General features: G+C 46.1%; 1 protein-coding gene and 3 gene segments (V, D, J or C); all 4 read left to right on the top strand.

The window, feature by feature from the left end:
• On the top strand, positions 1-27,286 carry LOC149521024 (Ig mu chain C region-like). The segment is given in 7 exon segments: positions 1-138; positions 15,969-16,280; positions 16,927-17,223; positions 17,722-18,048; positions 18,483-18,815; positions 23,797-23,996; positions 26,896-27,286. Coding segments are annotated over 7 exon segments (1,521 nt in total).
• LOC102455582 (uncharacterized) overlaps positions 1,011-27,875 on the top strand; it is a 68,649-nt gene continuing 41,784 nt past the window's right edge. The window contains exon 1 of one of the 11 annotated variants that reach the window (XM_089774229.1): positions 1,011-1,547. In XM_089774229.1, the coding sequence (XP_089630355.1) occupies positions 1,439-1,547 (109 nt within the window). In that variant the 5' untranslated portion in view covers positions 1,011-1,438. The other 10 variants (XM_089774230.1, XM_089774236.1, XM_089774234.1 and 7 more) reach the window with 10 other exon arrangements.
• Positions 1,560-27,875, top strand: part of LOC102456066 (immunoglobulin heavy constant gamma 2-like) — a 119,700-nt gene continuing 93,384 nt past the window's right edge. Inside the window, 1 exon segment of the C gene segment in view lies at positions 1,560-2,043. Within this exon segment, the coding sequence occupies positions 1,989-2,043 (55 nt within the window).
• Positions 4,788-27,875, top strand: part of LOC102458305 (immunoglobulin heavy constant gamma 2-like) — a 209,142-nt gene continuing 186,054 nt past the window's right edge. Inside the window, 1 exon segment of the C gene segment in view lies at positions 4,788-5,091. Coding sequence covers positions 5,073-5,091 — 19 coding nt within the window.

Below are 27,875 nucleotides of genomic sequence, written 5' to 3'. Positions count from 1 at the left end.
GGGCCCAATCCAATGCAAAGGGACTGAATCAGGCCCTTGAAAGATACTTTTTGTTGAGGTTGACTAGGGAGTAGAAGGACTGTGCTAACTGGGCTATGGATTACTGGGGACAAGGGACGTTGGTTACAGTTACCTCAGGTAAGAAGAGACGTGTTACTTTACTCTTTTCTTTCTTTCCTCCTCTGGTAAATTCTAAGCCCGTCTCTCTTTGCTGGGTGTTTTTAAGAGTCCTTCTATAACTTAACAACCAGATCTTCTTCTGTAGTGACACACTCAAGGGCTGGGAATCCGGCAGTTTGTTCTGCTCCCAAATCTCTGTGTAAACCCAAAAAAGGGAGTAACCGGCGAATGGCGACTTTCGGCACCGAACTAAGGGTTAGTGCCGCTGTGCGAGGTTGAATTTAATTATTCAGGGCCAGGAACCCTAACCACCATCACAAGGACAAAATTTAGATCTACAAAGATCGCCACGGTGGTGGTAGGAATATTTCTGCCAAACAGAGACCAGCTAGATTTTTAGCTCATCCCGATAAACTCCAGTAGACAGAGTTTCGGGGGGGAAAGGGGATTTCATTTCAACCTCCTGGAAAGGAAAGTTGGGTTTTGATACGCCTACTGGAAGGGAATGGAACAATGTGATTACTATAACTACTTCGACTACTGGGGACAAGGGACCCTGGTCACCGTCACTTCAGGTAAACCACTACCGTTTTCTCGATCTGGTTTAAATTAGATCCCTTTTTTGGGGGGACTTCTGGAGTAGCTTCATTCAGTCCATGGAGCTAGGTCTGTTTACACTCACCTCGGAAGGTGCCGGGAGGGATCAGATTTTGATGGGCTTTAAGGGTTGATTTCACCCCTGCGCATCATCAAAATATCCAATTTGAAGGTAAGGGTGAGGGATGTGGTATTTGTAGAGGCTCGTTAAGGTAATATATGGCCGTGCTACTATGGCTATGCCTTCGATTACTGGGGACAAGGGACCATGGTCACCGTTACATCAGGTAAATTTCTAAATGTTTTTCTCCTCCTTGCTCTTCCTTGAACTTGTTGCAGTAGAGTCAACTTCCAACAGAGAGTCGTCTAGTCTATAGACTTGACCCAACACCCATGGGGGTCTTCCCCTGACTTCAATGGGCATCAGGTCCCATTCTATATGCTCGCTGGGGTACTTGCAGGAACTGCTGATCACAGTCACCTCGGGTGACTGTCTCAACTTGGTTCCAGTCTGAACAGAGTGGGGAATTTCTCAGTCAGAATTTTGGTCTGGCTCGATTGAGCGTATTTGTAAGACTGTCTTTTACTGAGTTATAACTGGTTTGCTTTTGACTACTGGGGACAAGGGATGCTGGTGACCATCACCTCAGGTAAACGTCTAACCTTGATTCAGCCCCTCATAGTTGTAAGCGGTTAAATTTTATGTGGTCGGAATTTCGCTATGACCCAACTGATTATATTTGTACGGAGCCAATGGGACCACTCTTTACTGTGGTACTGGGGTGCTTTTGACTACTGGGGACAAGGAACTCTCGTGACCGTCACCTCAGGTAAATTCCTAACTTTTATTCCAGTCCTCGCAGAGGCAGGTTACGTTTTACGGGGGCAGAATTTTGCCTTCGCCTTGGAGGTGTATTTTTGAAGAGTTGTTAGGGGAATAGGTTACCGTGCTACGGCTGGGCTTTTGACTACTGGGGACAAGGGACTCAGGTAACCAAACTTTTGCCTTGTTTTGGAATTATATATTATCTATTTGTTCCTAACCTTTTACCCCGATGCTGTCAAACTTAACTATTACCGATCCCCGTTGAAGTCCACCGAAAAACTTATCCTTGACTTGCATGATGTAGCGCCAATGATATGGTGCCTTCTAGCCTAGAAATCTTTCAGTTAGTGTCTTGGGTCCAGGCACAAATCTTTAAAAGTGCTGTGAATGTTTCACCAGTCGGGGAAAGTCATTTTTGGACAGTGGCACATTGGGAGGAGGAACAATGTGTAATCCCTTAGACTACTGGGGCCAGGGGACCTTGGTGACCGTCACTTCAGGTAAAGAGGGAAACTTCTAAAAATTCTCCTTTTCTCCAACTTACGTATGAGTGTCTAACAGTATTTGTGGTGTGGGAAATTTAGTTGGAAGAAATTCTTTGTAAAGTTAGTTCAGACTTGATTCAAGGAGATGACTGACTTTCAACATAATGGCAGGAAAAATTATAGGTAGACAAATCGCTATTTGTACAAGGGAACAGGGAAGACATAGCTCTGTGTAACTGGTATTTCGACCACTGGGGTCAAGGAACCATGGTCACCGTCACGTCAGGTAAATATTTTCCATCCAATTGCCTTACCTGTTGATTCTCCTAAAGCCGATCATGAACTCTTCCAAATTTGCAAGCTTATTTCTTTGTCAGCGAGAATTCCTGTGGAATTCCAAGAGTTAGAATAAGCGTGTGGGTAGGTTGTTTTCACGTTGCAAAGATAAATAGCATTGTTGGCAGGTTATCGTAGATCAATCTAGTGGTTTAGAAACTGTTCATTTGACAGGTCTTCTTCCAGGACAAGAATATGGTAGTGAAAAAAGTAGGGCTAAGATTTTCAAAGCCGCATAAGTAATTCAAGTGGGAAATTAGATGCTCTAATTACCTCTGTGATGCCGAAAGTCCGAACCCCAAACTTTGGCAGCACAAAAATCCCGAAGTAGCCTAGGGTTTGGTATTCAAAAATCTCCTGTCACTTTTGACAATCTCCCTGAAATTAAGTGGGTAGGTTATTTTAAAAGGTGGATTTAGTGCCAAAGTGTGTCAGAGTTAAAATAATTATCATGGGATGTGGATCAAGACGATTAATGGTAGAATAGGGGCAAAACAATCCCGAGACAAAAATCACTTGACGGAATTAAGAAAATGAGAACGGGTTTTTGTGCGACCCAGAGAAGAGATTTGAGCAATGTGATTACTACGGCTTTGACTACTGGGGACAAGGAACCATGGTCACTGTCACAACAGGTAAAACTTTTTAATCATTTTAAACTCCAAAATATGTGCGGGCAAGTTCTAGGGAATGAACAAATTTTGAGTTTGATCAAAAGCCAACTCTTTTGATCAAAGATTCCCCCCCAACTTCTCATTGAGTTGGCTCTGGATCTGACCCAAGGGGAAGAAAATTAATAGCACTTTATTCGACTCTGTAAACTGATCTGGTATGAGACTAGGTGAACATTTATAGGTTCCAGTGGTTATAATTCACTACTAGGCAAGATTAGACAGAAGGCAGTGATTATAAATAGGACTAAATGGTCAAATGTTGATAGCCACTAAAGAAAATCTAGATTCCTTGTAGTCTATTAATAATCTGGAGGTGATTCTAAAGGAAATCGAGGGGAAACTAAGGCTAAATTGTTCAAATCAGAAAACTGAGATGAAAGGTGTCTTGTCAAACTGGACAATCAGTTCCGGCTTGTCAAGTGTAGAAGTCTATCTAAATTAACGCCTCTGTGGCTAAAAGGAAAATCAGTGTAGTCAGAGGTTTTTGTGCAAAGAGCATTCTCGATTTTATCGGTGTGACTACTATGGTGTATTCGCTAACTGGGGACAAGGGACCCCAGTGACCGTCACCTCAGGTAAAACTTTCCTCCTCTTTTCTAACGGCTATTACTGTTAACTGATTAAATTGATGAATCTTAGACCGTGATCAAGTTTTGAGACTCTTGAGACACTTTCCCGAAGTCCTGCAGGCTTTTTTCATAGGGGACAAAGCAATCAGGCTAAAAATGAAATAATCGCTGATCTAAAAGGCAATTGAATCAAAGGGCTGAACCGGCAAAGCCAGTGTGTTTTAGCCATGGGGGCCATGAATTAGAATCACTGTGACTACAATGCTTTTGACGTTTGGGGACCAGGAACAATGGTGACCGTTACCTCCGGTAAGTTATCTCCTCGGTTTTATGCTGAGAATTAAGTCGTTAGTGATCAGGGGAACAAAATATTTTCCTTTTCAGGGTGCATTTTTTCCAAACTCAGAGGTTAGGAAGCATTTCTTAAACCCCCTTTAAATTCTGCAAAGACCTGTCCCTCCCTTAACAAAGTGGGTTCACTATAAAACTGACTTAACAGCTCCCAAACTCTATCTAGCCTGACCTTAGTGCCTTCCAAGTCCTTGGCAAAACGCCACTGACTGCAACCCAGCTCAGGATGTCTTTGTTACTAGTTATTTCTTTTCGCCACGGCGTGTTAGAAATCATGACTAAAAAACGAGGGACTTGCCAAACGGGTAGACAGCTGTTATAGGGGACTAAGACAGAGTCAAATGCATTCGTTATTTGGCATGCCAGGCTGATTCTAACGAACAATGAGGTTATTGACTAGGTTAACAGAATGACTGTCTTTCTGTGTACAACCGATTCGATTACTGGGGTCAAGGGACCCCGGTGACCGTCACCTCAGGTAAATTCCAGGCTCTTACTTCTCTTCTGTCTTTGCAGTCTAATGTACAATGTCCTTGATTAATGAGGGTCTTTTATTTTTCATTCTCAAAACGGCTCTTTAAAAATGTGGGTAGAGCGAACCTCGGGACTGACAATTTCTTTAGTTCCACATTTACAAGGACGATTTTAAAAGTCTTTAGAGAGCATAGTTGGGGTTTTTTTTAACAAAAAAATGATGCCAGAATGGGGTCAGACGGTCTGGCCAAAGTCGGGTTAGGTTTTTGTACACTGTCTCATGGGGACTCCAGCAGTGTGATTACTTTGACTACTGGGGCCAAGGGACCATGGTCACCGTCACGTCAGGTATGAATTTTATTCCTATTAAAACGCTTATTATTTAACTTGAGATTTTTTTTAAAAAATTAAGTTCGGAGGGGGGGTCTTTGGTCAGCCTCCTTTGGGGGGGCTATTCCCAGTGATTTGTGGGGACACAGTACGAATGCAATCTCCTTGCTAACGAATTCCTTTCCCCTAAAAACGGACTTAAATTTTTGAGGGTGCTCTTAAAACCGTACTTGGTGGGGGGAGAAGTTTATGAACAGCCAGAGTCGAACAATTTAGTTCTGTGAGCTTCGCTTACTGGGGACAAGGGACTATGGTAACCGTGACAACAGGTAATGGATTTATTTAATAGTGTTTTATTACTCAGATCTCAGCCGGAGACATTGAAAATATACGATTTTAGGCAGCCTAGAAAATGAAGTGGTTCTATTTTGTTGACCGAGGGGGACAGAATCTAAATTTTAACTGTGAATTCAGTGAAAGAGGTTCTGGGGTGGGCAAACAGAAAACGATTTGAGCGAGAAAACTCGAGAGAATGGCTAGACAGACTTGAAAGTCATTGTCTTGGAATTATGAAGTGACTCAATATGTCTCTCTGACCCCTGATAGATCAATTGGAAAAAAGAAAAAAACACGAGAAAGTGTTTTAAAGACAGGACAGAGCACAGATATTTAGACCTAATCAAAAATGTTTCTAATTAGTCATGTCAGGCTGTTTTAGAGGTTCCTCCAATTCAGTACTCGATACACTCATTTAAATTAAGTCGGTTCCTAATCCTATTAAATAATTAATTAGTTAATTAATCAATTAGTTAAATAGTCATCATGCCAATTAGTTAATTCATTAAATTGTCAATTTGTCTATGAGTCGATTAATTAATTGTCGGGACAAGGTTCTTGTAAAACTCTGACATCGACATGTCCCAGTGTGATAACTGGTTTGACTACTGGGGACAAGGAACTATGGTCACCGTCACCTCAGGTAAAGAATAATCTTTGTTAATCGTTGGGTTATTTCAGACAGTTTCGTTGCTTTTGCCAAGAATGTGACTCAACTCCTGTGGAAGTCAATGGGACCTTTCCGTTGGCGGTCCTGGGACTTGGGTCAAAACTTTAACCTGTCTTTCATAAAGCCAATGCTCTGACAAAGACCCAAAATGAATGCGGGTCCCTAGTGAATTTTATTGCTTTGAAATACTGGGTCCTTTTTTAAATTGTTATTTTAATGTCTTGGTAAAATCTCTTTTGTAGAGAGCGGCTTGAATTAGCCCCACACCCAGACCTGTTTTATTCTGATCATAGATTCATCCTCCAGGGCTTTGAATGACTCTTAAGATAGTCTGGCACTTTTTGAATTTCAACCCGAGTTGGGTTAAAACTCCACAAGGCTCCTAACTCCATTGGGCTCCTAATGCCACTAGGTTCCTAACTCCACTAGGCTCCTTTGAAACTTAGGGCCTGATCCAAATTCCAGCTGAGTTGGGTCAACCCTTCCAAGTCGATTTTCAAACTGCCTCTAATGGACTTCACTAGATTTTGGGGACTCAGCCCTTTGTCCTGATCATGGTTGGGCATTAAAACACTCCCTAGTTTGTTTAATATTAAAAATATTAAAGAATTAGAACATTAATATGATATGAAAAAATTCTGAAGAGAACGGTTGGGTGGGTAGGTTCCTGTGGGCCAGTATCCAATAGATGTTTCATTGTGATAACATCTTTGAGTACTGGGGCCAAGGAACGATGGTCACCGTAACTTCAGGTAAAGATTTTAACCCTCTATTTGTAAATGTTTGGAAGAGCAGAAATAGGAAGATAATCTAAATCTTTTTGCTAATATGGGATTATCTCTTCTCGGGTATGGTTTAGGGTCTTACCCAGTTTAGGATTAAGAATTTCAGTCTACTTCTTAGTCTATTTTTCATTCATATATGAGAGAAACATAGATTGATTGATTGATTGGGCTTTTAACTCATCGTCAGACTATTTTAATTCATTAGTTGATCACTGATTTTATTAATACCAAATCCGCGAATACATAGGATTTTTCTCAGTGCATAATCTTAAGGAAAGCCAGTAAGAAAGCCACCCTTTTAAAATGCCTGGGGAAAATGTATTCGTGATCTGGTAATGAATTGTGGTCTTAATTAAATGCCAAGTAGATTATTAATATCAGCATTGATGGAACATTTTATTTCAATGATTCACTTGAATTTTAAACAGGGATTTCTAGTACAAACTCTATTCAACCTCTTTCTAATCTCTTGTTCTATTTTTTGCCATCTAATTTATTTATCGGTTTATTTAGTTAATCTGTCTCTGTAATCTTTCTGCGGTTCAAATCTATTTCTCTAATATTTCTGAGACTGTACCAAGTTCCGCACAATAACCCAAGTAAAAACTTTAAATTTTACCTTGCCTTCTGGCATTACAGACTCCAAATCTGGCTTAAACTTTTTAGCATGACAGGACTGGACTTAGAAATTATTTCTAAATCTTTCTATTAATATTCATTTATTGGTCCGATGTGACAAAGTTGGGCGGTTTTTTTTTCACATTATTGCTGGTGAAAAAGACAACTAAATAGAAGCACTAAAACTTGAAGGAAAATTTCACACAGCTGAAATGTAAGGCTCAAATGAAAATAGTTAAAACTCAATAATTATGTTATTTAAGTGTTAAGCCCTTAAATGCTTCAGATGCTGTTGAAATCAGATTTAGACTTATAAATCACTTTTCAAAATTGTACTTCTTGTCGATGGACAATTTCTAACAGAATCCAGCAAATATCTTTAAAGACACGGAGACAAATATTTCATGGTTTGTTACCATGTGGGAAATTTTTAGTAGGTTTTTCATTTTTTTTATTGTTAGCAAATGTTATGGGGAAAATTAGTAGCCGGATTATTTATTTGCCCTAGAAATCTTCCCCACAACTTTGTTAACATGCTTCATTTTAAAGATCAAATAAAAGATCTATTTTCCCTTGGGAGTGCAAACCAATTAATTATTCTCTATACGGACTTGACTTAAATGTACTTTGAATCAAGTGAGGATTGTCAAAGCTGTTTAAGGGAGTTAGATGTGGAGCTGCCAATGTCTTTCATGTCTTATTCAGCCTCATTCCATTATAAAAGGGGTGTTAAAATTATTAATACTTAAAAAAAAAACCCAGAGAAGCAGATTTTTGATACCCGGTAAGTAGTACTTTAGTCCTGGAGCAGTCGTGTTCATATCAGCAAGACTGCTGTTGGATTAAAGTGCTCTTCTGTATCTCTCCGAATCTGAACTCACAAAAATTAATAAAATAAAATAAAAGTGTTCTTTTTGAGTTGTCGATCCAAGATGGCCGATTTCGGCCTACAGGATCCTTGGGTGGTTTAGCCTCCAGGTGGCTGAGGGTTCGTTTTTCAGTTCCGTTTATTTTTAGACAAATGTTCCCATAAATAACTGGTCGGCTCTCAAAAACATCACCCTTTCGGGGTCAGTTTTGCATAATAGCCCAGAAGGTTTCGAACAACAAAGTCACACCTGCTGGGTGCAAAAATAACGTCTTAACAGGTGGCTGAGGTCAACATGTTGATACAAGTCTTGAGCTAAATTAAGCTTTTGGTTGTATCACTTGAAAATATTGGCTACATCTCCCTGCCAATGACTTCGAATAATAATTATGATGTAGCAATCTACTGCTTTGTATTCAACAAGAATAATTTAATTCTGCTTTTTTAGATGTTCTTTTAGGATAGGAGAATAATTGGTTTAGCACTTTCCTCCTTTTTCAGAGAATTAATTTACTAATTCTTAATCAATCTTATAATGAACAATAAGAATAATAAAATCATAGATATGTAGGGCAGAGGGGGAAACCAGGGACTGGTCTGTTCAGCCCAGGCTGAAATAAGACTAATTAGATTAACTGATTTCTCAATCAGTTTAGCAGTTTCTTAGTTTAGTTCTTAAAAGTTTTGTAGCAGGAAACGGGAGAGAAATATTGCTTGGAGTAAAACAGATGTTAATATCTAGCGAGTTTTTTTAATTTATGCAATTAGATAAATGAACTCATTTTAGGGCAGTGTAATTGTAGCTAATAATATTAGATTGATCTCTAAATTTAAATATAATTTGATAGCTCAAAAACTTTTTGCAATGGACTTTTAAATTAATAAAAATTGCCTAATTGCATTTTTTATCCATCGGATTAATTAAATGGAGGAACAAACTTTAATCTAACAGGATTGAATTTATAAAGTTAACTAGAATGATAAACGAGTTTTAATCCAATTTAACTTTTCCTGAGTAGAAACCAAAAACCATCAACAAACTTTTAATTTTAATTTTATTTTAAATTTAATATCAAAGACCCAGAGTGGAAAGAAAATAAAGAAAATGTTATTATTTTCCAAATCAAAACTTTATGTGATATCAAATCACATACAAGTTATGGAAAGGAAAATGTTTTTAATTGAGAATTTTTTAATAATAATCTTGTATTTCAAGAAAAAATATTTCCATGAGCATTACAATCCCAGTTCAATTTTTAAAGAAAATATTATCAGACATTTGAGATATTTTTACCAAGACATAAAAATTACATGGAAGACAAGAGATATTTAAGAAAAAAAATCTACGAGGCAATTAATTAATCGATCATTGGAAATGGAATATCAAGAAAGACATAAAATGCCATCTCAACAGGGACCCAATTGGTAAGAAACCTAATTATTTTTCTGAATTTTTATCTGTTTCTAATGATGTTGAATTGATGCAAAAGTCCTTTAATTTCCCACTAAATCCTGCCTTAAAATTTATTTATTTGTTTTTCTTCAACCTATTTAGAAAATAACATTAGTTTTCCTATGAAAGACCATTTTATCCTGCTCCTCTATAGATACATTTTTATGAAAACTTTGCTAGATATAATTTCAGGTTGGCTTTTAAAATTACCTCACAGTTTGGCAGTTAATAATTATATAGGGAGCAAAAGAAAATATAGTTTTAAAGAAATGTTATTGTTACTGATTTACAAATACTAATTTTGATTTATTAATAATATTTCAGAACCATTATTGATTAAGAATATATAGTTTATTGAATTAGTAATTATTAGTTAATATGGATGTATTAATACTACCGAAATCAATGTTTATTTTGAATACTGTACAGTTCACCCATGAATATTCTATATACATTATTTTTTAAAATACTTGTGTGCAAAAGTGAGAAGGGTCACTATGAATTTAGAATAAGTTAGTGTTTTCTAAGTAATTATCTTTGTGTTTGTCGCTTTGGGGAGGGGGTAAAAGAGAACTGTTAACGAAGTTGATTTTGAAAAGTCAGGAATTTTTTTCAAGTATTTTAGAAGTCATTAGGGATTTTCTTGTCGAAGAGAAGAACCCAGAGCTGTTTGACTTAGATACAATTAGAAATGCAGCGGGTGCTTTAATTTAGGGAACAATTTCCTTTGAAAGGGAAAAAAGGCAGATTATTGGGAATTGAGATGAAATGAAAAAGCTTTGTTTTAAATGATTTCCTTCCCCCTCATTGGCCGGTATTAGCACAGGAGACAATTTAGAGAATCTCTCCAGATATTTAATTACAAGTTCCCTCCCGGAGTGCTTCATGGATTAGCCAGAAATTGCCAATACTAACTAAATTTATTAATTGAATAATACTTAGCCACCTAGCATGATGAACTTTACGGGATTAATTAGGGATATTTCTTAACGAGCTTCTCAATTTTTTTAGTCACAATTTAATTGAAAAATGCTGACAGATACGGATTGCAAGGGGGGCCAACTTGGCTTCCCCCAACCCCGGGGTGGGTGAACAGGGGGCCAGGTACCTGGTGGTACCTAGTCCCCCAGCTGCATCTGTAACTGACCTGGTCTAGGTTAGCAGGAGTCGGGTCCCTAGTTTTACTGGGTCCCCCAGCTGGTTCTGTCACAGCCCCAGGCTGGGTAAGCAGGGGGCTGGGTTCCTCATGGAACCGGGTCCCCCAGCTGGCTCTGTACCAGCTCCTGGCTGGGTGAGCAGGGGGACGGGTTCCTGGAGGTACCGGGTCCCCCAGCTGGCTCTGTACCAGCTCCAGGCTGGGTGAGCAGGGGGACGGGTTCCTGGAGGTACCGGGTCCCCCAGCTGGCTCTGTAGCAGCTCCAGGCTGGGTAAGCAGGGGGACGGGTTCCTGGAGGTACCGGGTCCCCGAGCTGGCTCTGTACCAGCCCCAGGCTGGGTGAGCACGGGGACGGGTTCCTGGAGGTACCGGGTCCCCCAGCTGGCTCTGTAGCAGCTCCAGGCTGGGTGAGCACGGGGACGGGTTCCTGGAGGTACCGGGTCCCCCAGCTGGCTCTGTAGCAGCTCCAGGCTGGGTGAGCAGGGGGACGGGTTCCTGGAGGTACCGGGTCCCCCAGCTGGCTCTGTACCAGCCCCAGGCTGGGTGAGCAGGGGGACGGGTCCCTGGAGGTACCAGGTCCCCGAGCTGGCTCTGTAACAGCCCCAGGCTGGGTGAGCAGGGGACTGGGTTCCTGGAGGTACCGGGTCCCCCAGCTGGCTCTGTAGCAGCTCCAGGCTGGGTGAGCAGGGGGACGGGTTCCTGGAGGTACCGGGTCCCCCAGCTGGCTCTGTAGCAGCTCCAGGCTGGGTGAGCAGGGGGACGGGTTCCTGGAGGTACCGGGTCCCCCAGCTGGCTCTGTAGCAGCTCCAGGCTGGGTGAGCAGGGGGACGGGTTCCTGGAGGTACTGGGTCCCCCAGCTGGCTCTGTAGCAGCTCCAGGCTGGGTGAGCAGGGGGACGGGTTCCTGGAGGTACCGGGTCCCCCAGCTGGCTCTGTACCAGCCCCAGCCTGGGTAAGCAGGGGGCAGGGTCCCTGGAGGTACCAGGTCCCCCAGCTGGCTCTGTAGCAGCTCCAGGCTGGGTGAGCAGGGGGACGGGTTCCTGGAGGTACTGGGTCCCCCAGCTGGCTCTGTAGCAGCTCCAGGCTGGGTGAGCAGGGGGACGGGTTCCTGGAGGTACCGGGTCCCCCAGCTGGCTCTGTACCAGCCCCAGCCTGGGTAAGCAGGGGGCAGGGTCCCTGGAGGTACCAGGTCCCCCAGCTGGCTCTGTAGCAGCTCCAGGCTGGGTGAGCAGGGGGACGGGTTCCTGGAGGTACTGGGTCCCCCAGCTGGCTCTGTAGCAGCTCCAGGCTGGGTAAGCAGGGGGACGGGTTCCTGGAGGTACCGGGTCGCCCAGCTGGCTCTGTAGCAGCTCCAGGCTGGGTGAGCAGGGGGACGGGTTCCTGGAGGTACCGGGTCCCCCAGCTGGCTCTGTACCAGCCCCAGCCTGGGTAAGCAGGGGGCAGGGTCCCTGGAGGTACCGGGTCGCCCAGCTGGCTCTGTAGCAGCTCCAGGCTGGGTGAGCAGGGGGCCGGGTTCCTGGAGGTACCGGGTCCCCTAGCTGGCTCTGTAGCAGCTCCAGGCTGGGTAAGCAGGGGGACGGGTTCCTGGAGGTACCGGGTTCCCCAGCTGGCTCTGTACCAGCCCCAGGCTGGGTAAGCAGGGGGACGGGTCCCTGGAGGTACCGGGTCCCCCAGCTGGCTCTGTAGCAGCTCCAGGCTGGGTGAGCAGGGGGACGGGTTCCTGGAGGTACCGGGTCCCCCAGCTGGCTCTGTACCAGCTCCAGGCTGGGTGAGCAGGGGGACGGGTTCCTGGAGGTACCGGGTCCCCCAGCTGGCTCTGTACCAGCTCCTGGCTGGGTAAGCAGGGGGACGGGTCCCTGGAGGGACCAGGTCCCCGAGCTGGCTCTGTAGCAGCTCCAGGCTGGGTAAGCAGGGGGCCGGGTCCCTGGAGGTACCGGGTCCCTGAGCTGGCTCTGTAGCAGCTCCAGGCTGGGTGAGCAGGGGGCCGGGTTCCTGGAGGTACCGGGTCCCCCAGCTGGCTCTGTAGCAGCTCCAGGCTGGGTGAGCAGGGGGCCGGGTCCCTGGAGGTACCGGGTCCCCCAGCTGGCTCTGTAGCAGCTCCAGGCTGGGTGAGCAGGGGGCCGGGTTCCTGGAGGTACCGGGTCCCCCAGCTGGCTCTGTACCAGCCCCAGGCTGGGTGAGCAGGGGGATGGGTTCCTGGAGGTACCGGGTCCCCCAGCTGGCTCTGTAGCAGCTCCAGGCTGGGTGAGCAGGGGGCCGGGTCCCTGGAGGTACCGGGTCCCCGAGCTGGCTCTGTAGCAGCTCCAGGCTGGGTGAGCAGGGGGCCGGGTTCCTGGAGGTACCGGGTCCCCCAGCTGGCTCTGTACCAGCCCCAGGCTGGGTAAGCAGGGGGACGGGTTCCTGGAGGTACCGGGTCCCCCAGCTGGCTCTGTACCAGCCCCAGGCTGGGTGAGCAGGGGGATGGGTTCCTGGAGGTACCGGGTCCCCCAGCTGGCTCTGTAGCAGCTCCAGGCTGGGTGAGCACGGGGACGGGTTCCTGGAGGTACCGGGTCCCCCAGCTGGCTCTGTACCAGCCCCAGGCTGGGTGAGCAGGGGGACGGGTTCCTGGAGGTACCGGGTCCCCCAGCTGGCTCTGTAGCAGCTCCAGGCTGGGTGAGCAGGGGCCGGGTTCCTGGAGGTACCGGGTTCCCCAGCTGGCTCTGTACTAGCCCCACGCTGGGTGAGCAGGGGGACGGGTTCCTGGAGGTACCGGGTCCCCCAGCTGGCTCTGTAGCAGCTCCAGGCTGGGTGAGCAGGGGGACAGGTTCCTGGAGGTACCGGGTCCCCGAGCTGGCTCTGTAGCAGCTCCAGGCTGGGTAAGCAGGGGACTGGGTTCCTGATGGTACCGGGACCCCAAGCAGGGTTTGTATCAGACCCAGGCTGCGTAAGCAGGGGGCCGGGTCCCTGGAGGTACCGGGTCCCCCAGCTGGTTCTGTAGCAGCTCCAGGCTGGGTGAGCAGGGGGGCGGGTTCCTGGAGGTACCGGGTCCCCCAGCTGGCTCTGTAGCAACTCCAGGCTGGGTGAGCAGGGGGACGGGTTCCTGGAGGTACCGGGTCCCCGAGCTGGCTCTGTAGCAGCTCCAGGCTGGGTGAGCAGGGGGACGGGTTCCTGGAGGTACCGGGTCCCCGAGCTGGCTCTGTAGCAGCTCCTGGCTGGGTGAGCAGGGGGACGGGTTCCTGGAGGTACCGGGTCCCCTAGCTGTGGCTCTGTAACAGCCCCAGGCTGGCTAAGCAGGGGACTGGGTTCCTGATGGTACCGGGACCCCAAGCTGGGTTTGTAACACACCCAGGCTGCGTAAGCAGGGGGCTGGGTTACTGGTGGAACCGGGTCCCCGAGCTGGCTCTGTACCAGCCCCAGGCTGGGTAAGCAGGGGGACGGGTTCCTGGAGGGTCCCCCAGCTGAGTCAGTGACAGCCCCAGCCTGGGTGAGCAAGGAGCTGGGTCCCTGGTGGTATCGGGTCCCCCCAGCTGGCTCTGTACCAGCCCCAGGCTGGTTGAGTAGGAGCCAGGTCCCTGGCCGTCCTACATCCTGCTCTTGGGTCTGTAACAGTGAATGGCTGGTTGATCTGGGCCGGGTCTCTGTTGCTACCAATTTCCCGCTGATTCAGGTTGATATCACCACTGGGTGGGTCTAAGGCTTTCTAACGTTCGAAGTATTATCTCGCTTCCAGGAGTTAGTGGTTTCCGAGAGCATTGTGTTCCATACAACACAGTGTCTTTTTGGGGTTCAGTTGGAACGGTTCCCCCTTCTCCCCAACAGTTGTCACCCTTAGTAATCCTGAGCCAAGTCCTGGCAGGACGTGGTACATTTCCATCCCTCAATTTACCAAATCCCTTAGTGAGAGATGGCACATTTGGCCCTGGGACAAGACATCCCTGTTCCAACCTATTCCTGGCCTTTATAGCAGGCCCCTCTTGGATGCCTCTCCGTCCCTTTTGACTCGCGGCCCTAACGTCGTACTGGTTTTAGTCTCCTGCTATATTACTAGGAGGGTTCAAAAAGTTTTTACTTGGTTCAAAAAGTTGGCCGGTTCCTCCCAGTTGTGCTTTTGTCCTGAGTTGGCCAAGATTTGGAAGTAGAACGAAGGTGAAGGAGATAGGCACCGAGTGGTTTTATGGTTGGTGTGAACAGGGGGTCGGTTGGAATCAGCAGATCCAGGCTCCCCGTTGGTGAAACTGGGCGAATGCCATGCTTGTGTGAGGCCAGGCTGAGGGGAGGAGCCGTGGTGGGAAGGAGGTAGCGAGATGGAGAAGGCAGGAAAGAATCAAGGGGAGGGCTGCTTTAGTGTCGCAGATGCTCTCGTTCATACGTGGTCAGGTTCTCCAAAAACCTCTCGTGAATCTGAGGGGTAGAAGTTGGTGTTGAACCTCGTAACATTCCTGCAGGGTGGGAGAGACTTTGGAACCCTCTCACACGTGGGAAGAACTGGGGCAACACTCCCAAGAAATCTGGGCTATCTACATTAAAGGGAAACCAGGGCCCATATGCATCTACACAAAAGGACTGGTCTATATTTATAAAGAGTTTGGGGGGTGTATTGTGGGTCTACAAGGGGGCCGAGTTCCTCTGTGTATAGGGTGTGATGTGCCACAGGTCTACAATATGGACCTGGCACCATCTAGGCCAGTGTTTCTTGAAACTTTTTAAGATCGAGGAACACAAAACAATAATTTTTTTTATGAGGAAGACCAAGGATTTTTGTTGAGAAAAAAATATGGTTGAGGAGAAAAAGGGTCAGGGGGAAAGTAATTGAAGAAAAAAAAAAAAAGGTCACCTGCCCCTTTTAGGGCAGCCATTTTGAATTCTGTTGTTCTCTGCGGCACACCTCCAACTGCCTCGTGGCTGAGTCTGGAACAGCCCCGGGCTGGGTGAACCGTGGAACACAGTTTAAAAAACACTGATCTAGGCCAACTTCCAAATCACACTTGGAAGCTCTCCTAAAACATCTGGTCCAGGGATTATTATGGGACAGGTCTCCGTCCGGTGTTCCATAGGAGGTGAGGCTAAATGCTCATGATGGGCTCTTCCGGCCTTGACTCCTGTGACTATTTCAAGAGCATCAGATGTTATAGGAGCATGTAACGGAGACTGAGACCTTCTGCATGGAGGACCTCGCGGCGTACAGCTCAATGGGGAATACTGCCCATGTTGTATTCACCACAACCAAGTGTCGAGTTTCTTTCTCCAGTTTGGCAGCTCCCTGGCATGCCCCGTGGACATGCTCTAATGTCTCTTCTCTGCCCTTCTCCTCCTCCCCATCCCGTCATTGTTTTGCTCTTCAGCCAACCCAAGGGCCCCAGATCTCTTCCCGCTCTTCCCTTCCTGCGGGTTCGACCCCAGCCAAGATCCCGTCGTGCTGGGCTGCCTGGCTAAGGATTTCCTTCCGGACTCAATCACTTTCTCCTGGAGAGACAAAACCAGCAACCTCACCAATGCCATGAAGAACTACCCCTCCACCCTGAACACAGTTGGGACCTACTCCACCGTCACTCAGTTATCGCTCTCTGCCTCCAAAGCAGAAGGGATTTTCTATTGCAAAGCCAAACACCCAAATGGGGAGAAGGAAACTACACTCCCAGCATTTCCTCCCTGCTGTAAGTAGTTGTCATTCTCTTCTTCTGGACAATATACACAATAATGTACCAACCCGCATACAGACTCTGGATAGCATCTAGCTACCCTGGGGAGAGGCTCATCAGAAAAATCACCAATAGATGTATTCCCGAGGGTTTAATCCCCACATCTAGGAGGGGAGCAGGGTCTAGTGGTAAGAGCAGTAAGGACTGTGAGGCAGTACATCTGGGGTCTATCCTGGCTCTGGGAGGGGGATGGGTTCTATTGTGTCAAATCAGGACAGGACACAGAAGAGGACTCTTGAGTTCTCTTCTCAATTTGGGCATTGACTAGTCAGCTGGCAAGATGTTGGCTCCTGCATGGTGGGTCATTCTATTAGCAACCCCGTTCAGCTGAGGGGGTGGAGCTTGTGATTGTGGGTGGAGCTTATACATGGGATACCCCTCTGCAGTCTGAGCAGTGTAGTGGAAACTGGTGTGGGTGGCAGCCCAGTTCAAATATTGGCCAATAGCAGGACCCATCCAATGGAAAGGAAGAGACACAGGCCCTGAAACTCCCCTACACACCCGATCACCTTTGTGCATTCATTCTGCACTCATAATGGGTGCCATGTTTATGTGTGATAAATCTGTCACCCCCACCCTTTGTTTTTGTCTTGCAACTTAGCCCCCGAGAAAAGCATCATGAACATATACCCCCCGGCCAGAGACCAATTCCTGGAGCCCTATAAAAATTCCTCCATCACCTGCATCGTGAAAAATGTCTGCGGCTCGACTCTGACCTTCAAGTGGCTGAAGGACGGGGTGTTGGTCAAAACTGATGAAGTCACTGACTCCAAAACCTTCCACAGCCATCTGACCGTCACTGAGAAAGAATGGGACGGTGGTCACAAGTACAGCTGCAAGGTGGAGGGCAAGAATTTCAGTGACTCCAGGAACACGAGCAAGGTTTTTGAATGCGGCGGTAAGTCACCTGTCCTTCTGTCCTTCTCTGAAATGAATCAACCCCTGCCTCCACTCAGGGGATGTCCATGGAATCCCAGTGCTGAGGGAGTGAGGGATTTTTTCAAGTGCTCATCACCTGTAGATAAGGGAAAATTTTCCAAAAAGCATCTCTCCCAGCTATCCCTTCTGAAAAATGTGGCCTTAACTCTGCCCTCACTCATCCCCCACGTCCTTGATTATTTTGATCAGCACGGATCTCCATGAGACATTGTGGTTAGGGTATGTCTTAGCACCTCTGTCCTCGGTTCCCCATCAGTACCACGAGAATCATAGGGGTTCCCGATTTAATTAAACAATAGGCAACTGGGCAAGAGACAAGACCTCTAAAATTAACATAGGGATTCTTTCCCTACTGCTGAGATGCAGTTGCCCATGTGTTGTGGGGGCATCTTGTAAGACACTAAGCACAACACAATTCATCAAATGAGATTGTTCATATGTCTCTCTTTGCTTCCAGTAGAAATTGACTGTCCCCAGGGCATCACCGTCCAGCTTATCCCACCGACCTTTGCTGATATTTACATCCGCAAATCAGCCACACTGACCTGCAGGGTTGGTAATATGCAAAGCACGGAAGGACTCAACGTGACTTGGAGCAAAAAGGATGGCAAGCCACTGAAGACCACCCTGGGCGACCGGAAGGTGCAGGGCAATGGCCGTTTCACTGTGGATGCCACCACCTCCGTGTGCGCGGACGAGTGGGAGCGAGGAGATGAATACACCTGTATCGTGTCTCACCCTGACCTCATCTTCCCCATCAAAAACACTTTTCGGAAACAGCCTGGTAAGTCCACCCTCTTCCATCCATTGTTCATGCTCACAGATGGTCCTAACTGAGGTGGGACAGGATATTTCACGTGGGCTGTAAAGTATCCACCCGAAGGGGAAAGAATTCGCTATCCTAGAGAGTCTGGGATTCTGGGTCCCATTACAAATTAGGAGGAGTTCAATCTTCCAGTTCTTTAGGTTGACTGTAGAAAATCCCAACCATAGTCTGCATCTTTAAGTAATAACTCTCACCACCTTCTCAAACCTTCAAACATTCTGACTTTAGGGCAGGTCAGTCATCTAGTCAACCCTCCCTTGAATAGAAACCCATGAAACTTCTACATGTCCATTCCATTGGATCCAAGGCCAGCCATCATGAAATGAAGGATCCCTTGGTCCTAGAAGGTCACTTATTCATGACATTTTCCAACTCTCTCTCTCTTTGTACAGTAACCGACAGCCGTGCACCAGCTGTCTACGTCTTCCCTCCTCCCGCCGAGCAGCTGGCCCTCCGTGAAGCTGCCACCGTCACCTGCCTGGTGAAGGGTTACAACCCACCAGATCTCTTCATCAAATGGTTGAGCAATGGCGAGGAAGTGATTTCCTCCAAGTACATCAACACTGTTTCCATCCCAGAGTTGGGCCAATCGAAGTTGTACTTCTCCTACAGCTCTTTGAGCATCAGCGAGCAAGAATGGAATGCTGGTAACACCTACACGTGCTTAGTCGGACATGAGAAGCTGCCCCTGCAAGTGACGCAGAGGACCGTGGACAAGTCCACCGGTAAACCAACCTCAGTCAATGTCTCCCTGGTGATGTCCGATACCGCCAGCACCTGCTACTAACCGTCACGCCCTCCCTTGCCATCCCATCCCTCCTTGTGCCTCTCGCTCCTCCAACTGCTGTTTGGAAGGGGAGAGGTGGTACACTCTCCTTCTGTGTGTATAATAATGCTGTTTCTGGAATGGAAAACTGTTGGTTGCATCTTTAAAAAAAATTAGAAATAAAGTCAATTTTGGGAAAAAAAGTGGAAAATATTTAAGTCCTTTTTGGGGCCAAAATACCATGTGATGTGTCCTCAGAGATGGGGGAAGGGATTTCAAGAGTTCATTGCCCATATTAAAGAGGAACTGGGCACTCAGGTTTGCACTGCAGTAATGCTTCTTCTATCGCCTTCTTTCTCCAGTCCTCACTCCTTCTCACAGCTTTCTCCTTGCTAATCTCAAACTCTTCCACCCATGTCTCATACCATTGAACACAATTAGCTTGACCCTCAGTTACTCCATTCCTGGTGATGTTAGAAGGAAGAGTAGTGACCAAAGTAGAGTTAGTGGCCAAAGTAGAGTAGTGGCCAAAGTTGAGTAATGACCAAAGTAGAGTAATGACCAAAGTAGAGCAGTGACCGAAGTTGAGCAGTGGCCAAAGTAGAGTAAAGACCAAAGTAGAGCAGTGGCAAAAGTTGAGTAGTGGCCAAAGTAGAGTAATGTTGTCAGTAGAGTAGTGGCCAAAGTTGAGTAGTGGCCAAATTAGAGTAATGACCACAGTAGAGGAGTGGCCAAAGTAGAGTAACGACCAAAGTTGAGTAATGGCCAAAGCAGCGTTAAACTCCCTTTCTCTTCCTTGCATTCTCCTGGTCTCTGAGCACCCTTGGGGCAGCTCTGATATATTCACTGCTTCCCCATACACCCTGGAAGCAAACAGTGCACACACCTAATCGCAGGGTGCTCTAGCTGAACTATACGTCTGCAGAACCCTTTCATCAATTCTCTATCCATCTTGGAGACCCTTTGCTCAGGAGGGAGGGTCCTTTCCACCCACTTTGAGGTGGCTCTGCAGGGCCAAAGTGCTGTAATTAAGACTCAGTCCCCGTCTTTCCTGGTTATCACACAAGATGACAAGAAACAGTCCCTTGCGCGATCTTTAGTATCATTCAACGATCTCCCAATTCAATGCAGAGGCTCACAAGAAATATTCGGGTCTCACACCTGGTTCTTGTGGCATTCCACGCACTCATGGCCAACCCATGGAGTAATCTTGGCACCTACAAGTTCTTCTGGCTCATGGTTTCTTTGGAATGCCTGGTCTCCCAAGAAAACTAAAGATCAGGAACATTCAAACATGCAACCATAGTGATATTGACAATATCACAATGTTCATCCATGCATTCTAAGTTTCTCAGAAATGCTTAGGCAGAAACAGGTCTCAGTAACAAATAAAGAAGAATATGAAACCTGTCATATGAAAAAAAAAACCTGTTTCATTGTTGTAGGCAAGTAACCAGCAACAGTAACCAGCAACAGTCTTACAAAAAAAATCAAAGAGTAGATTCATCTGAAATAATCCTCAAAGGATCTCCCTTTGAAGTGCTTTGCCAATGGCCACAGATATTGGCACAATTCACGATAGGAAGACAGGATATTGGGCTAGATGGACCATTGGTCTGTCCCAGTCTGGTCGCTTTCACAAAACGATCAGTGTTTGTTTATCCATGCCAGGTAGACCTTTCCCTTTATGTTTCATCAAGACTTCCTCCATATGTGGTAAAGATTCTATGTTTTGAGAGATTGCCTCTCTTTGCAATGTACACTCAGGAGCATTGCAAATATCGACCAACTCTTATTTTCCAGTGGAAAATGATGATTCATGTTATCCATCAGGTCATGACTCCAAAGAGGCCAGTTTGCCAACCGGGCATCATGTCCCCTCACCAACTGCCGTGTGCACCCCAGCACCTCAGTTGATTTCTTAATAGGACAGGGACCCATATCACTAATAAAACAAACAAACACTCTCAAATTTTGTACTGATCGCCACCAAGTTGGGGGCACTATTCTGTTCACACCGAGGGGCAACGTCACCGGGGGCGGCAGGGACAGCTTTTTGAGAAAGGCGTCCTGAAAAGGACTTGGAGATACAACCTACGGTATCCGTATCGATCTTAAAACACAAGATTGTTGGGTCAAAGAGAAAATAAAGGGTGTGAAGGAAAGGTATGTGAGGTCTTCTAGGCTCTGATCCAACCCCATTTAAGAAGAGCTAGCTGGTTTAGACGTATCAGGGAATGGAATTTCCCTCTAAGGCCGTGGTGTCCAACACGCTAGCCGCTAGCCACCTGTGGCTATTTGGCCGGTTGAGTGTGGCTAGTTTGCTCTAGCAGTAGCCACCATAGTGGGTACCCTGGTTCTAGGGTGTGTCAGGACCAATCTAGTCCCAGAGGTGGGGAGCCAGCTGGTTCAGGGATACAGGAAATGGGATCAGGGTTTTTTCCCCTTTCATGGGCATCAGCTTTAATCTAGTCATGCACTTCCTATATTAAGAGGATGGGTGTATGAGTGACGACATCTTTTGTCCCTTGTGCACTGGTTCCAACCCAGATTAATAATGCCCCAAAATATTTCCTTTTGGGTAGTGAGTGTCTCATCTATTCTTGGCGTGAAAAGTACCATAATTGCATCATTTAATAGCTTGGATAGTTGGCTAGTGAGGTATGTATGGGACCAGATTCTGCAATGGGTTGGTGGGTAGGTAGGTAGATAAGAAGACACACTCTATGGAGGGGAAGATAGATGGAAAAGTATTGCAGAAGGAAGGAAGGAAACCAAAACGCCAGGAACTGAAGACCTTAGGCAAGGAAGGGAGTCCTCTTTCCCGTTCCTGTTGGGCAGCTTAATTGCCTATTTATTGTCAATACAAATGTCAGAAGTAGGGATGATTGGGGGCAAAATTGCTTTTGATGGAAATTTAGAGTGTCGGGTTAAATGTTATTTTTCACAGTTTCTGCTTCCCACGGCAAACTTAGATTTTTTTTGGGAGGGTGGGACTCAACACTAGACCTAAATCCAAAAAGGATTTCAACTCTGCAATGCCTCTTCAGTGCCTCATGGGAGTTGTAGTTTGGCCAAGGAGCCTGGTCTTTAGAAGAGAATGGGCAACTAATATATCTGAACTACAACTCCCATAAGGCACCGTGGCACCGTTTCCAAATGCAAATGGCTCCATTTCTGGATTAAACATGTCACATTTTCAATCCAAAGTATTTAAATGTTTCGATTTTTTTAAAAAAAATTCTGACCAACTCATATAAAAAGTGCCATGAACTCAACAATATTCCTCATAGATGAAAACCCAACTTTTTCAGAAAACTCACTTTTCAATAAAGCTCCACCTCCTGCCCCCGCAATGCCAAACTACACAGAATCTTTGCAAAGCAAGAGTTGGCCCACACCTACCCATGCTGAAGGCAGAGTAGGACACCTCATTGCATCTTGGGTAGAACTTACATTCACACACATCCCTTTGGTTGAGAACATAAAATCAGACCATCACTGTTCATGGTCACTCAAGATCCCACTATGGTTTCCCCCTCATCCAATCTCTGTAGCAGGATAGAATGGAAATCTGAGATTTCCCACACATCCAAGAGGTTGAGAGAAGCTTCTGACTGGATTCATTAAAACTTTTGATGGCTATTCATCGTTGCTTTTTCTGGTTCTCAGTCCATGACTTGGTCTTCTCCAGTCATGAGTTGGTCTTCTCCAGTCATCAGCTACCACCAACTTGTCTGGTGCTCAGTCTCCCATAGGTTCTTCTGGCAGGACTACCATGTTGGCCGGAAATGTTGGCTGGAATAATGATCATGCCGGTGAAAGCGGTCACTGGCACAAGGACATTGGAGTCCCTCTTAATAGTCCCTCAGGATCGGTCTTGCAAGTTGAACAAGGCTCTCTTCACAAAAACTAACATCACACATTTTCAGTTCGCAACCCTGGGACACCCAGGGTTCAGCAATCTGTAGGTAGAAATATATTCATACATAACGTTCAGTGGTCAGAGGAGGACACGCCTCCAAACATATGGGCCCACCAATATCTCTGTCTCTCACCCTTCTGCGCTTCCGTACTTCGATTCTGTATTTTTATGGAATAACTTAGCCAAAGACTTCCCAGGAAGTTGGCATCCAAATCCCTTAGGTTGTTTTGAAAAGCCCAGTCTTAAGTATTGCCCTCTGTCGCCATTCACACCCATCTGCTATCTATCTGTCTCTTCATTCCCCGATTCCAATTCCTTATCGCAATCTGTAGCCACACACACCCCTCTGCTCTCTGTCTGTCTGTCTATCCCTCAACTCCAATTCCTCACCCATGAATGCAGTGCAAACCCAGCCTTCCTCCTCTTCCAAGGTTCCCATTAAAGGCACTTCAGAAACAGCCTCTTAAAAATGTGGGGAGAGATTTTCAAGAGACCCTGATCGACGTAGGAAACCCTCAGCCCCCCCACCCATAGCCTCTTTCTCTTGACAGTGAAATGATACGGTGGTGTCATTGGGTTATGCCATTGAGCGGCCAGGCCTGACCTCCTGCCTCCCCTTGAATAAGCATGGGAGATACCCAAATTGGCCAGGTCTCCAACTGGTGTAAACTGGCTGCGTCTCCACTGTCTACAAGGGATCAACACCAATTTGCACCAGCGGAGGGTCTAAAGTTACGTCTTCCAAAGGGAGGGGAAGACCTTGATTTGGAAGGGGATGGCAATGATACCAATTGCTTTAATTCCACATATCCAAGACAGCCCTCCTTTCAAACAACCGGGGGCTGAGATGAACAAATTTATTGGGCACGAGGCAGATTTTGAAAATCTCACCTGTGTAAACCCAAGGCCCCTCTCTGGCTTGACCTCCCCTGTGACCAACACCTCTAACGTGCCTTGCAGAAACTCCACCTAACCTCTCTCCCCTCCTACCATGTCTCCCTCCCCCGCACTGTAGCAGTATGGAGTGATTCCTCCCAATGGTGCCACCCAACTGATCCTGACCCCATGCATATATATGTGTTGTCCAAAGATCATTTAGATGGGTTCGTGGATGCCGAAGAGGAAGATTTCAACAACATCTGGACAACGGCCTCCACTTTCATCATCCTCTTTCTCCTAAGTCTCTTCTACAGCACCACAGTGACGCTGATCAAGGTAAAGCCGTGATACGTTGCGGTCGGCGGGGGGCGGGGGGGGGGGGAGAGGAGAGAAGAGGAAAACGCACTGGTATAGATTCTAGAACATGCTCGGAAATTGGGGTCGGAGCCTAAGAGAGTTAGACACCCAACTCCTGTTGGTCTTTAAGAGAATTCAGGCATCAAACTCTCAGCCTCGTAGATGCCAGTTGGACTGAGATGAAATCAATACATTAGACGGGAGGTTGTTTGCAATTTGGTGGAGAATCCAGCAAGCAGACAAAGCAGAGGGATCCAAAAGTTCTAGCCCCTGTGACCACACCATTGAGGGTTTTTTTGTTGTTGTTATGTAGGTCCTGTAATCCCATAGCCCTTGCCCCAAAGAGCTTGTTCTCTAACTAGAGAAGGTAGATGTGATGCCTCCAATTTACAGGTGGAGTGCTGAGCAAGAAAGTGACTTCCTCAAGGTCTCACAGGGGATCTTTGGCCCAGATAGGACTCCTGAATCTAACCCAGGGTCCCAGACCCAGGGCCAGATGACTTCTCAGCTGTCAAAACCAAACTCCAGATGAACCACTATGTAACATAAAACTCAGAAGAACACGATTTGATATTCTAGAACAGACTGAGTCAGACCAAAGGTCCTTCTAGCCCAGTATCTTGACTGCCAACACTGGCCAATACTAGATTCTCCAGAGGGAAGGATCACAACAGGGAATCCTCACGTGATCTCTCCCCTGTCACCTATTCCCAGACAAACAGAGGTGAGGGACACCATTCCGACCCATCCTGGCTAATAGCCATTGATGGAGCTAACCTCCATGAATCTATCTAGCTCTTTTTTTAACCCTGTTAAAGTCCTAGTCTTCATCACATCCTCTAGCAAGGAGTTCCACAGGTTGGCTGTGCTCTGAGTGAAGAAAAACTTCCCTTTCTTTGTTTTTAACTGGCTTCCTATTCATTTCATTGGGTGATCCCTAGTTCTTATATTGTGGGAACAAGTAAATAACTTTTCCTTATTCACTTTTTCCACACCAGTCATGATTTTATAGACCTCGATCCTATCCCCCCTTAGTCTCCTCTTTTCTAAGTGGAAAAGTCCAAGTCTTTTTAATTTCTCTTCATATGGGACCCATTCTAAACCCCTAATCATTTCTGTTGCCCTTTCCGAACTTTTTCCAATGCCTAGATATTATTTTTTTGAGATGAGCTGACCACATCTGTACGCAGTATTCAAGATGTGGGCATTCCATGATTTTATACAGAGGCAATAAGTCTCTGTCTTATTCACTATCCCTTTTTAAATGATTCCTAACATTCTGTTTGCTATTTTGATTGTTGTTGCACAGGAAGTGGATGTTTTCAGAGAATTATCCACAATGACTCCACGATCTCTCTCCTGAGTTGTAGCTAAATTAGTCCCCATCATATTGTATATAAGTGGAACCCACACACCTAGGCTACGTCTACACTGGCATGATTTTCCGGAAATGCTTTTAACGGAAAAGTTTTCCGTTAAAAGCATTTTCGGAAAAGAGCATCTAGATTGGCAGGACGCTTTTCCGCAAAAGCACTTTTTGCAGAAAAGAGTCCGTGGCCAATCTAGACGCGGTTTTCCCCAAAAAAGCCCCAATCGCCATTTTCGCGATCTGGGCTTTTTTGCGGAAAAAAAATCTCTGCTGTCTACACTGGCCCTTTTGCACAAAAGTCTTTCGGAAAAAGACTTTTGCCCGAACGGGAGCAGCATAGTTTTTCCGCAAAAGCACTGTCAATCTTACATGAGATCATCAGTGCTTTTGCGGAAATTCGAGTGGCCAGTGTAGACAGCTGGCAAGTTTTTCTGCAAAAGCAAATGATTTTGCGGAAAAACTTGCCAGTGTAGACACAGCCCTAGTGTGGTTACTGAGCAATGCAAGTGGTACCGAGTCAATAGCAACAGTTAAGACCAAGAGACCTTTACAGCAGCCGTTGGGAGTCAGCTGGCTTTAAGTCAGAGGGTAGAGGCTCCTATACTCTGCTTCAGAGATCCCAGGTACAAACCTGTCCAGTGGCGGTTACAAGTGGGAGCTCTTCCAGGGTCTCAACTGGGTCTCAGAAGCTGGGGGCACGCTTCCTCACCTAGGGGAAGTATGTAACCCACACACATAGGTTTTGTTTTCACTAGCGGCTTCTTGCGCAAGAAGATCTTGCACAAGTGTTCTTGTGCAAGAAGTCTTGTGCAAGAAAACATCCACTCTGCCATGTGCAAGCTGTGCTTTTGCGCAAAAGCGCCCATGGCCGTGTGGATGCTCTCTTGCATGAGAAAGCTCTGATGGCCATTTTAGCCATAGGGCTTTCTTGCGCAAGAAATCCCTGCCGAGCGTCCACACTGCCCTCTTGCGCAAGAGCTCCTGCACAAGAGGGCTTACACCAGTTAAAAAAGAGTGTAGCTCTTCCACAAGGAGCCCTCTCTTACCACGCCGTAGTGTAAATTTACTGGTGCAAGAGCGGGTGGGTAGTGTGGATGCTCTGCAGATTCTTGCGCGAGAATGACTATACGTGTGTAAGAAGCCGCAAGTGTAGACCGAGCCCTAGTGTGGTTACTGAGCAATTCAAGTAGTACCTAGACCACAGCAATAATTAAGGCCAAGAGACCTCTACAGCATGGGCTGGGAGGCAGTTGGCTTTTAGCTCAGAGGATAGAGGTGCCTACAATCAGTTCCAGAGGTCCCAAGTTCAAATCCGCCCCCTGGCAGTTACATAAGCATAAGAGCCTATGTAGAAAGAAGTAGAATAATCTAGAAGAGAGTGGAATTATGGTAAGATTAAAGGGTCTACAATGAAAATTAGAAAATACTCAACATGAGCCTTTTCTGGAAGCCTCTAGACCTCAATGAATGACATGTGTGTCCTACATAACGGTATTTCTACCATTTCAGGTCAAATAAACCCAACAGTCAAGGTTGCTCCTACCAAAGGAGCCCTAAGAAAGCAATTTTCCTGACTTCGCTCCACTCCATCACCTGCGTACTTGCTGTGTTCACCTGCCGGTGGAAAGTTCTCATATCATTTGAATGTAACTGGACTTTCTGTCTATCGTTTCTGTGCTTTCATCTCCACTTTGAATGCATGTTTGGCCAGGATGGGGTGGTTTTTTTTTGTCCCGGTAATCTCTGCTTTATTCAAAGTGTAATCTCTACTGACATAAGAAGTTGCACGGAAAATGGATCTATGTAATCAAATTGCACAACTTGTCTTTTCCCCAGATGTTTGTATTTCTCACCTTGTACATATTTTTCATGTTGAAATAAAGAGATTTATTATGCTAACTTGTCAAGTGCTTTCTTGTGGAGCCTTAGTGTTACTTGGTCCCCACTGTTATGGGTAAGCAGTTCAAAAGTAACAAATCATTGTTTTCCTGGCCTTTCCGACTCCTGGAATTTAAGGCCAGAAGGAACAAGCATAGGTCAATCTCTTTAGTCTGGCATTCTCTGGTCTGGCAACCTCCATGGTCCAGCACAATTTGAGTTAGCCGGATGTCTGGATGTAGAAAAGTTTCCCACGGTCCCATAAACACGGGACTGGCTCTCAGTGTTCTGTGCTGTTATTTAGGTCTAATTGACCCCTAAAAAGTCTTCTAAAAGACCAGTAAGCAGTGGAAGCTTTGGTGATGCTGCTAGACCATATTGACCTCCCATGGGACAGCACCAGTCAAGTCCCAAGAGTGCCAAACTAGAGAGGTTCAGCCGGTAGATTATTTAACCTGAACTCTTATATAACACAACCCAGAGAATTTCTCTGAGTAATTGGTGCAATGAAAGAAATGATTCCACTCTGCAATTGTAAAAAAACCTCATGGGTCCAATAGCCTGTGGTTGGATGAGAGCCTACCTTTAGGAAGAAACCCCCAATCTTGATG

This window comes from Pelodiscus sinensis, chromosome 30 (genome assembly GCF_052426305.1).
Source record: "Pelodiscus sinensis isolate ZL-2025 chromosome 30, ASM5242630v1, whole genome shotgun sequence".
In the NCBI taxonomy this organism is placed as follows: domain Eukaryota; kingdom Metazoa; phylum Chordata; order Testudines; family Trionychidae; genus Pelodiscus; species Pelodiscus sinensis.
This window is presented reverse-complemented; position numbering and strand designations above follow the sequence as displayed.